This window comes from Pristis pectinata, chromosome 2 (genome assembly GCF_009764475.1).
Source record: "Pristis pectinata isolate sPriPec2 chromosome 2, sPriPec2.1.pri, whole genome shotgun sequence".
NCBI lineage: Eukaryota > Metazoa > Chordata > Chondrichthyes > Rhinopristiformes > Pristidae > Pristis > Pristis pectinata.
In genome coordinates, this window is record NC_067406.1 from 33,171,442 (window position 1) to 33,183,947 (window position 12,506).

Genomic DNA, 12,506 nt, shown 5'->3' on the forward strand with positions numbered 1-12,506 from the left:
CTATGCCCAAGAAAGCTCAACAGTGCCTCTACTTCCTCAGGAAGCTAGAGAAAATTCGGTATGTCCCCTTTGACACTCACCAACTTTTATTGATGCACCACAGAAAGCATCCTATCTGAATGCATCACGGCTTGGTATGGCAACTGTCCTGCCCAGGACCACAAGAAACTGCAGAGAGTTGTGGACACAGCCCAGCGCATCACGGAAATCAGCCTCCCATCCTTGGACTCTGTCTTTACCTCCTGCTGCCTTGGCGAAGCAGCCAGCATAATCAAAGACCCCACCCACCCAGGTCATTCTCTCTTCTCTCCTCTTCCATCAGGTGGAAGATACAGGAGCCTGAGGGCATGTACCACCAGACTTAAGGACAGCTCCTACCCTACTGTGATAAGACTATTGAATGGTTCCCTTATACGATGAGATGGACTCTGACCTCACGATCTACCTTGTTGTGACCTTGCACCTTATTGGACTGCACTTTCTCTGTAGCTGTGACACTTTACTCTGTGCTGTTATTGTTTTTACCTGTACTACATCAATGCACTCTATACTAACTCAATGTAACTGCACTGTGTAATGAATTGACCTGTATGATCGGTATGCAAGACAAGCTTTTCACTGTACCTCAGTACAAGTGACAATAATAAACCAATACCAATGTCGAAATCAGGAAGACAGAAGCCAGAGACCAGCCATGCTGAGCTGAGAGGCCAGATGTATTTCACTCTAATCCCTAAGCTTTACATCAACCCAGCTCACATAGCATGATCTCCTTTCAGCAAAAATAAACACTGCCACAATCTTCAACCTCACAGCCTGGTATATCCCTCACTCTACTATTAGTATCAAGCCTGGATCAATGAGAAGGGTTTGCTGGGAGAAAAGCCAGGCAAACCTATAAGTGTTGAGGCGACATGGGACTGCAGGACTGCAAGACAGCAAAAGCAAAATGCAATAGACAAAGCTAAACGATCTCATAACCAACAGATCAGATCAAACCTCTGCAGTCCTACCAGCTGTAGTCAAGAATGGCAGTGGGCAATTAATTAGCTGATGAGGAGGAGGAGGAAGCCCCAAGAACATCCCCACCCTCAACGATGGCAGGACCCAGCAGGTGATAGTGAAAGGAAATGCTGAAGCATTTACAACCGAGTGGGACTGCTGTAGCAGCAAGACCTGGACAACACCTACACTCACAGGTTAGCAAAAGTAAGTACAGTATGAACCAGTATGGGGGGTGGCAGGGGGAGGGTGATGGTAAAGCACATTGGATCAAGCACAATCTGGCCCTATATATTTTTGCAACAGTATTGTTGAGATGAATATATTTTTGTGACTGTACTAAAGGCAATGTAAAGGTATTGCAAGGAAATGGAAATGAGGAGCTGAATGAAAAACACTATGATGCTGGAGGAACTCAGCAGGCCAGGCAGCATCCATGGAGGAAAGCAGGTGGCCAACATTTTGGGTCAGGACCCATCATCAGGACTGTAGTCCTTTCATCTGGATTTCAGCATCTGCAGTCCTTTATTTCTCTGAGGAGCTGAATGGCCTGCCTGGTTCTCTGTCCTCAAAGCTAACTCAGGAAATGGTAATCCAAGATTCCTGCATGGGCAGCTGTCTGACAACTGGAAAATGCAAACATCCAGCTGATAACTGATGGTCATTTTACAGAAGCAAAGCGCGGTGCCTTGCACAGGTGGCCTACAGGATTTTCTCTAGCCAGCAGGGAAGACTCGCACCCTGTACACTAAAAATAAAATGCTGGGGATTTGGTCCCACAACAGAAAAAAATAAAACATCCACAGCACTGGAAATCCCAGCACAATACAGGATAATGGCAATATATTCAGCGACACAAACAGGGTAACAATTTCTAACTGCACTACCTCCAAGAGCAGAATTTAGATATTCCACATGCATTTTTACGTTGATTTTGAAGGATTCCAGCCTCCCCTCCAAACACCACCTACAGCCACCATTCATCACAGGGGACGACATTGAAGAGTTATGCATCAGGCAAGCACTGATTCATCACGTCAGCAAGAGCATGAACATTAACATGTCAGAACACTACATACTCATTCTTTAAATGTTTCTTTTCCCCCCAAAAGAAGCTTGTCAGTTGCTTTTAACTTCAGTAAGCTATCCTGCTTAAATAAATGGCATGTTTTCAAATGGTCATCAGAAATTATTACCAGGATTAACTGATCCACGTTGTTCTGTTTAAGTAGCTATACACACAATCAGACAATCATCCTAATACAAGTTATCACCCGAACTTACTTAACCCCTGCTGCTGATGTTACTGTGAACTGCTCCATTGCACTATATCGAGGAATGATTATAAAAAAGCAATTAAGTGACGTTGCAAGACTGTAGCATTTTAAATGCATTGCAAAATGGAGTGGGGCAGTAAATTATATCTGTTTTTAATTACTTAAATGTTGAGTTATTTATAGAAAAAGAATGGAAGCAATTTGGAGACAAAAAAGGAGCTTTTCATCATACTTTTGTAATTAACCTCAGTTACCTACCTTCAATTTCCTAATCTTGATTCACTCTTCAGAAGCTCTTCCAGTCATCTGATTAATTCATTTACACTCTCAGCTTCTTAAGGCTTTCCTGTTAGCTTACTTTGCAACTCTACAGATGATACAATACACTAATGAGTGTTTTTGTTCTGCAGAATCTTTATTTGGTTTTAACATAAATTAAGTCACATTCCTTCACCAACCTAAGGACATCTCAAAGCACTTTGCAGCAAACAACTCATTTTTGAATGATAAGTCACTGAGGTATGTAAGGCCCAACAGACAATAAAGTGATCATGACCCAGGCAATCTGATTGAGAAATAAATATTAGCAGAGAACCAATGAACTTCATCAAAGAAACCAGCATCCCCTCCATGGACTCTACGTTTCTCATTGTGTCGATAAAGCAGTCAGCATAATCAAAGACCCCACCCACCTGGGATATTCTCTCTTCTCCCCTCTCCTATCAGGCAGAAGGTACAAAAGCCTGAAAGCACATACCACCAGGCTCAAGGACAGCTTCTAACCCACTGTTATTAGACTATTGAATGGTTCCCTAGTATGATAAGATGGACTCTTGAGCTCACAATCTACCTGGTTATGACCTTGCACCTTATTGTCTACCTGCACTGTACTTTCTCTGTAGCTGTGACACTTTACTCTGCATTCTGTATTGTTTTACCTGGTGCTACCTCAATGCACTGTGTAATGAACTGATCTGTCTGAACAGTATGCAAGACATGTTTTTCACTGTACCACGGTACAAGTGACAATAATAAACCAATACCAATTCCAAAGACGTACGGGTTAGGAAGTTGTGAGCATGCTATGTTAGCACCAGAAGCGTGGCAACACTTGAGGGCTGCCTCCAGAACGTTCTACGTAAAAGATGCATGTCACTGAGTGTTTCGACGTACATATGACTAATAAAGAAATCTTATCCTATCTAATGTCTTCCTAAATTCTTAAGGAGACGGAAGAAGAGATTTCATTTTAACAACTTATCCAACAGTGCACTTTTCCCTCAATATGGCACAATCATCAATCTATGTCTGGTAGTCAGGAGTGGGACATGAATCCTATAACTCAGAGACAAAAGTGCTACGAACAAAGCCATCCAGAGATTAAGCCATTAGAGCCACCTCTTCTACATCAAGTGGTACCTTGCAAGTTAGAAGACCTATACTGGTGATGCAGGCACATGGAAAACAAGCATAAAAGGAATGCACAAAGATGACAAATTTAGTCCTGCAGACAATGTGACATGATTCAATTTATCACATTTCAGTGAATTTAATACTTAGTTTCGGCTTTTACTTTTGCATAATGAAGCATTAAGTCACATGACTGTCAATGACTGAAGGAAAGGAAGGAAAGATGGGATTGTTGCTGAATGGAAAACTGGAGTTTAATTAATGGATATTTCCCTTGTTCTAAGTTCTTTACTTGCAGCCCAGATTAAAGAAAAGACTATCTAGGTTGCCGTCATCCTTTTTCTGCCTCCTCCACTTCCTCTTCCTGTTCTGCTTCCTGTCTGATAAGCAGAACCCAGGGCAGAAGATGCCACAGGATGGTAAGATTGGGCAACATCCAACATATGTTGAAAGGTTGAGTGAGCCAGGGCTTTTCTCTTTGGAGCGACGCAGGATGAGAAGCGACTTGAGAGAGGGGTATAAGATTATGAGGGGCATACGTGTGGACAGTCAGCACCTTTTCCCCAAGGCAGCAATGGCCAATACTAGAGGACATCAGTTTAAGGTCAGAGGAGGAAAGTTTAGCAGAGATGTCAGAGGTAGGTTTTCTTTTTTTACACAGAGTGGTGGGTGCCTGGAATGCACTGCCGGGGGTGGTTGTAGAGGCTGATACAACAGGAACATTTAAAAGATTCTTAGATAGGCACATGGAAGAAAGTAAAATGGAGGGTAATGGGCTGTGCAGGAGGGAAGGTTTAGATTGATCAAGGAGGTGTTTACGTAGGTCAACAATATCGTGGGCCGAAGGGCCTGTACTATGCTGTACTGTTCTTTGTTTGATGTTCTATATCAAGTGAAAACATGACACTCAATCAGCCAAACATTACGCAATTCCTGCAAAACAATCTCAGCAGCATAATCATTCCAGTGGACTGATTTATCATATTTCTTGGGATAGCATCGCTATTGTGGTATATCTGCTGCATATATGGATGTGTGAATGGCAAACGGGAGTCATGAGCCATGTCATCTATGGAAAGCCCATGCTACCCAATGGCTACCTTTGGTTCTGATGTGGTGACTAGCAGACAGGACCACCACAGAATAAATGCATTAAAATTGCTGTCAAAGTATTGAACAATGATCTTCATGATATACTGCTTGTTGTCACACAACTAGAGCAGAATCACTGTTGGATCAAGAATACAGAGTTTCTGAGAAGCACACACAAAATAAGGCCATGCAGTCTACATCATCCCCAATCTTTGCAATCCCTTAAACTCACTCCACCTGCCTCTCTTTAGCAAGAGGAAGTGAGATGAAATTAGCCTCCTTACCTAGCAATGAGCAGTAAACCAGAGTTACATTGAACATCTCCAGAGGCTGTCTCAGAAGAGTCAGATGGATATACATTCATATCCAGGGACTCCTTGCCAACTGTTGCCAGTACCCTTTCTGTGTTTGAGATTTGAGCTTGTGGCTGCATCCAGCAGATTTCAGTAACCATCTCTTTACCAAAGCACAAAATCTCAGGTTTGGGCATTGACGAAGTATAGGTCAGAGGTTTGTTCACTGAATGCTCTTGGTTGATACCACCCACTACTGAGACTTCCTCCTCATACCACCTTAACAGCTTATGCTGCTCTGCGTGACCTCTACTTATCCAAACACATTCAATTTCAAGAAGGCTGGGCTGACTAGTACACACACGTCTCTGAGCAATTGCTTTGCATAAAGTTTGAAGTTAGTGAAAGATAATCCATCACCTGCAACAGTGTTCCCTGCAAGCCTTTGAAACTTGAAACAACTATGAAAAGCATTGAGAACTTGTTGACATGTATCAACTGGTGTCAAAGCTGAATGTAGCTGAGTACAAGTTGCTGGACAGGAAGGAATGTTCTTTCTTGTGCTGTGTTCAGCTGTGTGAGGTTAAGAGAGGGTTCACCTGAAGCATGTTTCTTTAAAATGTCAGTGATGATGTTTACAGTGTGGCACACTGAATGACGTCATCATCTCCCTGCTCTGCATTGCTTCTGGTGGACATTAGGTGTGCAACCATTGACCCCTTCTCAATATCGCGTCTGGTTTGTGTACACATATGCAACCACCATCATGAACCCTAAATGGCCTCATAGAACCCTAAAGAAAGGCATAATCACACTCACCTCCAATTGTTTTGTTATCTAAACAGTTAGGAAAGCTTATAATAGCATGAATATTAATTGGGGTGTTCTTTGCTTCCTGGATAAGTTCCACCCCATCTTTTGACCATTTACATTTCCATTGTAAGTCCTCTGGCACAGATACCTTCCCTGGTCTTCTTGAGTATCTGTCAATTGCAATCTTTCTGGACCAGGCATCTTATCCTCCTTAAACTCAGCGAGAATCTCTTTTCTTTCTGCCTAAACAGTGCCATAATCTGGTAAATGCTTCTCCATTTCTTTCTTATATTCACTGCAATTGGCATTTTGTATTTTTGCTAATTTTCACCACTTTGCCCCTATTGCTGTCAGTGTCAATAACATCACATTTCACTTGGAAAATCGACCCTATGCTGTAAACCTACTGAACACGAGCTGAATGAATCAGCTCCATCCGCAGTGCAAACATCTTGAAGACAAGCTAAAACAAAGTTGTTTCATTTTCTGCCAAAAAGCTGAGAAAAAATAACAGCCTAGGATTTCTATTGATATGAAGAGCAAAACCAGTTGCAAAATGAAATCAGCACCACCCTATGTATTTAGCACATAATGTGAAATTGATTCCCTGAACTCCATGTATGTGCTGCTGCTGCTCAGAGGCCAGTAGACTAACTGCAGTGACAGAAATTGGTTCGTAATAAGTCATTGATATTATCAGTGGACTGCCAAATATGCTAAAGATACATTATAGGCCTTAACTAAAACAGCAGGCCTTAAAGGGAGGATAAAGTCTTATTCATGAATAACTTAAAGGACCTGGGGACACCTATGCTGCTGTCAGGGAGTCAATACAAAACAGGAGGATATCATTTGGACAGTCTGGCCACACCGGCTTTTTATGAAGCAATCCAGTTCAGTTCCCCACTCTATCCTCACAACCCTGCAATTTTATTTCCCTCAAGAGCCAATCTAATGTTCTTCTGAAACCTTTGCTCATTTCCACTACCATCATGTTAGCAGGCAACAAGTTCCAGGTCATTGTCATTCACTGTGCAAAAATGCCCAAGCCTTAAACCTGTGTTCCTTAGTCCTGGAACATTCAGCTAAAAGAAACAAATTTTCTTTGTCCTCTGTATCGAAACCTGTCAAAATCTTGTACATTTCTTTAAATGTCCCCACAACCACCTTTGCTGTAAGGAAAACACCCCTGACTTCTCCACAAATCTTGTCGCCAAGTTCCCTCAGTCTGTGGCTAGATTGGTTCAAATAATATTATGTCCAAATATGGCATGTCACCATCAACCCTTGCGAATTTTTATAGATGTACTATAGAAGATATCTTATCCAGATGCATCACAGCTTGGTATAGCAACTGCTCTGCCCAAGACCACAAGAAATTTCAGAGAGTTGTGGACACAGCTCAACACATCATGAAAGCCAGCCCCCCCCCCCTTCCCCACCTCCCCCCAGCCCCCCATGGACTCTGTCTACACCTCTCATTGCCTCGGTAAAGCAGCCAACATAATCAAAGACCCCTCCCACTCTGGACATTCTTTCTTCTCCCCCCTCCCATCGGGCAGAAGATACAGAAGCCTGAAAGCAAGCTCAGGACAACTTCTAGCCCACTTTTTTACACTATTGAATGGATCTCTTGTATTGGTATTGGTATTGGTTTATTATTGTCACTTGTACTGAGGTACAGTGAAAAACTTGCCTTGCATACCGATCATACAGGTCAATTCATTACACAGTGCAGTTACATTGAGTCAGTACAGAGTGCATTGATGTAGTACAGGTAAAAACAATGACAGTACAGAGTAAAGTGTCACAGCTACAGACAAAGTGCAGTGCAACAAGGTGCAAGGTCACAACAAGGTAGATTGTGAAGTCATAGTTCATCTCACTGTATAAGGGAACCGTTCAATAGTCTTATCACAGTGGGGTAGAAGCTGTCCTTAAGTCTGGTAGTACATGCCCTCAGGCTCCTGTATCTTCTACCCGATGGAAGAGGAGAGAAGAGAGAATGTCCTGGGTGGGTGGGGTCTTTGATTATGCTGGCTGCTTCGCCAAGACGACGAGAGGTAAAGACAGAGTCCAAGGATGGGAGGCTAGTTTCTGTGATGCACTGGGCTGTGTCCACAATTCTCTGCAGTTTCTTGCGGTCCTGGGCAGAGCAGTTGCCGTACCAAGCCGTGATACATCCAGATAGGATGCTTTCTATGGTGCATCTGTAAAAGTTGGTGAGAGTCAAAGGGGACAAACCAAATTTCTTTAGCCTCCTGAGGAAGTAGAGGCGCTGGTGAGCTTTCTTGGCCGTGGCAGCTACGTGATTGTATGATAAAATGGACTCTTGACCTCACAATCTACCTCATCATGGCCTTCACCTTATTGTCTGCCTGCACTGCACTTTCTCTGTAACTGTATCACTTTATTCTGCATTCTGTTATTGCTTTTGCCTTGTACTACCTCGATGTATCGATGTGATGAAATGACCTTATGAATGGCATGCAAAACAATGTTTTTCACTGTACCTCAGTACATGTGACAATAATATACCAATTACCAATAAAGACAGACATTAAAAGGGGAAGATGGAGAAGCCAAAGGGATAACATGATGGTGGCAGAGAAACATATGTATTCATAATGAAAATCCATCTAAGGAGAATTCAATATTAAATCTGGTCATGGGAGGCAAACCAAAGCAGATAAGAGATGTAAAGATAGGGGAGCATCGAGGCAGTACTGAACATCCATTTTTCACTCCGCCTCAGTGACAATAATAAACCAATTTACTAATTTCTAACCCCTTGTTTATTTCAAAGGTAAGTATATACAGTTGATCTCCAATCTGTGTAAAATTAGCTTTACGTTAAGGGCCATGATTGTTTCCAATCCTTCATCTATTACCAGGATCCATTTGTGATTTATTACCTCAGAAAAAGGATCTCCACCACTAATCACTCAGCAAATAACACTTCCCAGCTGTTCATATCAAAGAAAACTACTCATTTATGAATAGACTAGAGCCAGGTCCACAACCATGCAGAAAATACTGGAAATAACTCAGCAGATCAGACAGCATGTGCAGAAAGAGAAATGGTTAACACCTCCGAGCTGAAACGCGCTGCCTGATCTGCTGAGTTTTTATATCATTTTCTGCTTTTATTCCAGATTTCCAATATCTGAAGTTTTTGATTTTCATGCAGAAATTTTCAATGCATAATTTATCAAAAACATAGACACGGTGCTATTGTTGCTATTTGATTTTGAAGCCTTTTAAGGCAAGGTCTTATCTTATTTCTCATACTTACCAAATCTCATATTTGTTGTCATTTTCCGAGCCCGGCATGGAAGGATTTAGGAAGAATGACCTAATTATTTTGGTGGTCAGTTCCATTAATCTCATTACTTGCTTTTCAGATGTACTTTTCCTTGATTTTTTTTTGGTGTGCCACAAGAAATATGGAAAAATAGGTAAGCTGCAAATATTAGTGCAATGAGGGATGTTGCTGGAATATGGAACATAGAGCAGAGATTTGGAAAGCTAACACAATCGATGAAATTTATGTTAATTAACTCAAAGTCTGCTTCTTCTCATTGCTACTGCTGGAGGGATAGTATGGGGCTTCTGACTATGAACAATTTTACTGGGTCTGATCTCACTACGTGTGCAGCATGAATCCCTACAAGCAGACAAGAGCCTCCAGCTATGATAAGGAAGAATCATTCAGCCTGGCCTCTGCTGCCTCTAAAATCTCAGAAAACAGAATTGTTTTTTATCTGTTTAATTTCTTTGAAGAACAAATGTAGGTTATTTTTACGAAACTTATCCAACATAAATACAATGAAATAATATCCTTTTGGCTCTAAAATTAAGCACAGACACTTGCATGCAATCAAATTAACCTGCTTTAATACACATCTGAGTCTGACCTTACCTAATAATGGAAGCAAACATGATGAGGATTAAAAATAATAATCATTCTGCACATCTTTTTCCCATTGGATTGCTCAAATTTCATTGCCTTTCTAGTGAGTTTCCAATCACAGCCAGGTTAACTTTTGGAGACAATAAATAGTGGCCAGATGCTTCCCACAAAAAGAGATAACTAGAGAGAGACACACACAAGAGACTGCAGATGCTGGAAATGTGGAGCAACACACAAAGCGCTGGAGGAACTCCGTGGGTTAGGCAGCATCTATGGAGGGATAAGAACAGTCGACGTTTCAGGTCGAGACCCTTCATCAGGACTGGAAAGTGGAGATAGCTAGTATAAAAAGGTGGGGGGAAGGGGTGCAGCAAGAGCTAGTGGGTGATAGGTGGATCCAGGTGAGGAAGGTGATAGGGAGGTGAGAGAGGGAGGAGTGGAAATGAAGAAAGAAACCGGGAGGTGATAGGTGGGAGTGACAACGGGCTGAAGAAGATGGAATCTGATAGGAAAGGACCGTGTGGAATAAAGGGAGGGAGGTGGGGAGGGGAACCAGTGGGAGGAGTGTGTGGGTGATGGGCAGATGGAGAGGGCGGGAGAGGGGAAAGAGAAGGAGTGATGGGGCCGGTGGGATCATATAAGGAAGGGGACAGAGGGAAGTGATTACCAGAAGTTAGAGAAATCGATCTTCATGCCTTCAGGTTGAAGACTATCGATGTGGAATATGAGGTGCTGTTCCTCCGATCTGCTCCTACCCTCAACTCGGCAGTGGAGGAGGTCGTGCACAGACATGTCGGTGTGGAAATGGGAAGTGGAATCAAGATGGCTGGCCACTGACAGATCCTGGCTTCTGTCTCCACAGATGCTGCCTGATCTACTGAGTATTCCAACCATTTTCTGTTGCTAATTGGGTTGGAATTAATTGCCTGGGCTTCTTTCTCCCATCTCACAGTAGCCATATCCAGAATGTAGTTTCTCCAATGAGTTACAGCCAATAAATCGGTCAGTCAAATTCATGTGAGAAAATAAATGGACCTATTCCATCAGAATGTACACACTGCCTCCTCCATAAAGCAGCTCCTCTCTCTTACTATTGACAAATATGGGCAAGCAGCACTTTCTACTGGAGTAATAGTACTTCATTTCCCTTCCTCTAATTGTTGTTCACCTCATGAGATTGTGTACATCAGCCATTACCTTACCTTCTATTCCACAGGTCCCTGCGATCCCAGGGAGGAAGTCACGGTGCTTTCTGTGAGAATGTTGAGAAACTTGCCTCTTGTAAATAATATGTGGCTGTTGCTTTTCTCTATTTTGTGGGTGGCTACGTATCGGTTCAATAAAATAGTCTTCACTGTGTAAACGGAAGAAACCATGCTGCAGAAAAGAAAACGCAGAATTAAAGTTCAGTTCAAAAGTTACTGCATTGCTTTAACTAAAAAAAAACATATTCAGCATATAGAAGAGTTTAATGATAAAGGCAGCTGTTAGTGTGGGACGCAGAAAGAGCAGACCCTGTGAATAGTCATGCGGATAAGATACCATGATCATAGTCCAAAACTGTACACACCCAAAGGGCACTGGCTCTATCAATGGTATATGCACAGTGAGTTGATCAATATTTAGACATAATTGATCTGACAGTCTGAAAAAAGTCTCTGATTCCTGATGTAAGTTTCAACAGTAGATGAGGAAAACATCAGGCTCAGGTTTCAGCTCAGTTCTGATGCCCTGTGGCTAGATTGTTGGCAAACATGTCAGGTTTCAGTCCATGTTTTCCTTGCCTGTATCTCACTGGAAAATAATAGCCATTTCACAAGAGCATTGAAACTGAGCCAGTCAAATTTATAAAGAGTCACTCTAAAAGCTTTCAAACCAATGTTTTTCCCCAGCCCACCTCCATTATTTTTCATGTTTTTTTTAAACAAAGCTGGGTGCTAATGTGGTCTGTAAGGTGGATGCAGAGAGGCTTCAGGGAGATACAAAGGGTTCAGTAAATAGGCAAAAATATGGCAGATGGAATAAAAGGTGGAAAAATGTGAGGTTTGGTAGACAAATGAGAAAGGCAGATTTTTTTTTAAATGGAGAGATTATGAAAGGTGTTGATGTTCAGAGGCACCTAAGTGGCCTTATACATCAGTCACTGAGTTAATGTATCAGTACAGCAAGTAATTAGGAAGGCAAATGGTATTTTGTCCTTTACTATAAGAGGATTTGAGCACAAGACAAATAACATCGTGCCCTGGTGGAAAGAAGGACATACGTGCAACTCAGGATGTACCGCAAAAGGTTCATCAGATTGATTCCTAGGATAGCAGATAGGGGAGTTTGGCAAACTGGATCTATGCTCGGTTGAGTTAAGAAGAATGAGAGATGATCTCATTGAAACCTGGAAAATTCTTACATGGCTTAACAACTGGTCTAACTAGAAAAAGGGAACATAATATCAAGATAAGGGATCAGCCATTTTGGACTAAGAAGAGCAGAGCAACAAACAATCTGCTGGAGGAACTCAGCAGGTCGAGCAGCTTCTGAAACTCTGCACCAGCCCCTAAACACTGACAATTCCTTTCCCCCAAAAGATGCTGCTCAACCTCCTGAGATCTTCCAGCAGATTGTTTGTTGCTCCAGATTCCATCATCTGCAGTCTCTGGTGTCTCCAAGATGAGAAGAAAATTCTTCACCCGGAGAGCAGTGAATCTTTGG

General features: G+C 42.2%; 1 protein-coding gene across 1 annotated transcript in view; it reads right to left on the minus strand.

Annotated features, from left to right (window-relative positions):
- Positions 1 to 12,506, minus strand: part of LOC127580526 (A disintegrin and metalloproteinase with thrombospondin motifs 12-like) — a 391,205-nt gene that overhangs the window by 272,135 nt on the left and 106,564 nt on the right. Inside the window, exon 3 of the mRNA XM_052034119.1 lies at positions 11,003 to 11,177. Coding sequence (XP_051890079.1) covers positions 11,003 to 11,177 — 175 coding nt within the window. The remainder of the gene's footprint in view (positions 1 to 11,002; positions 11,178 to 12,506) is intronic.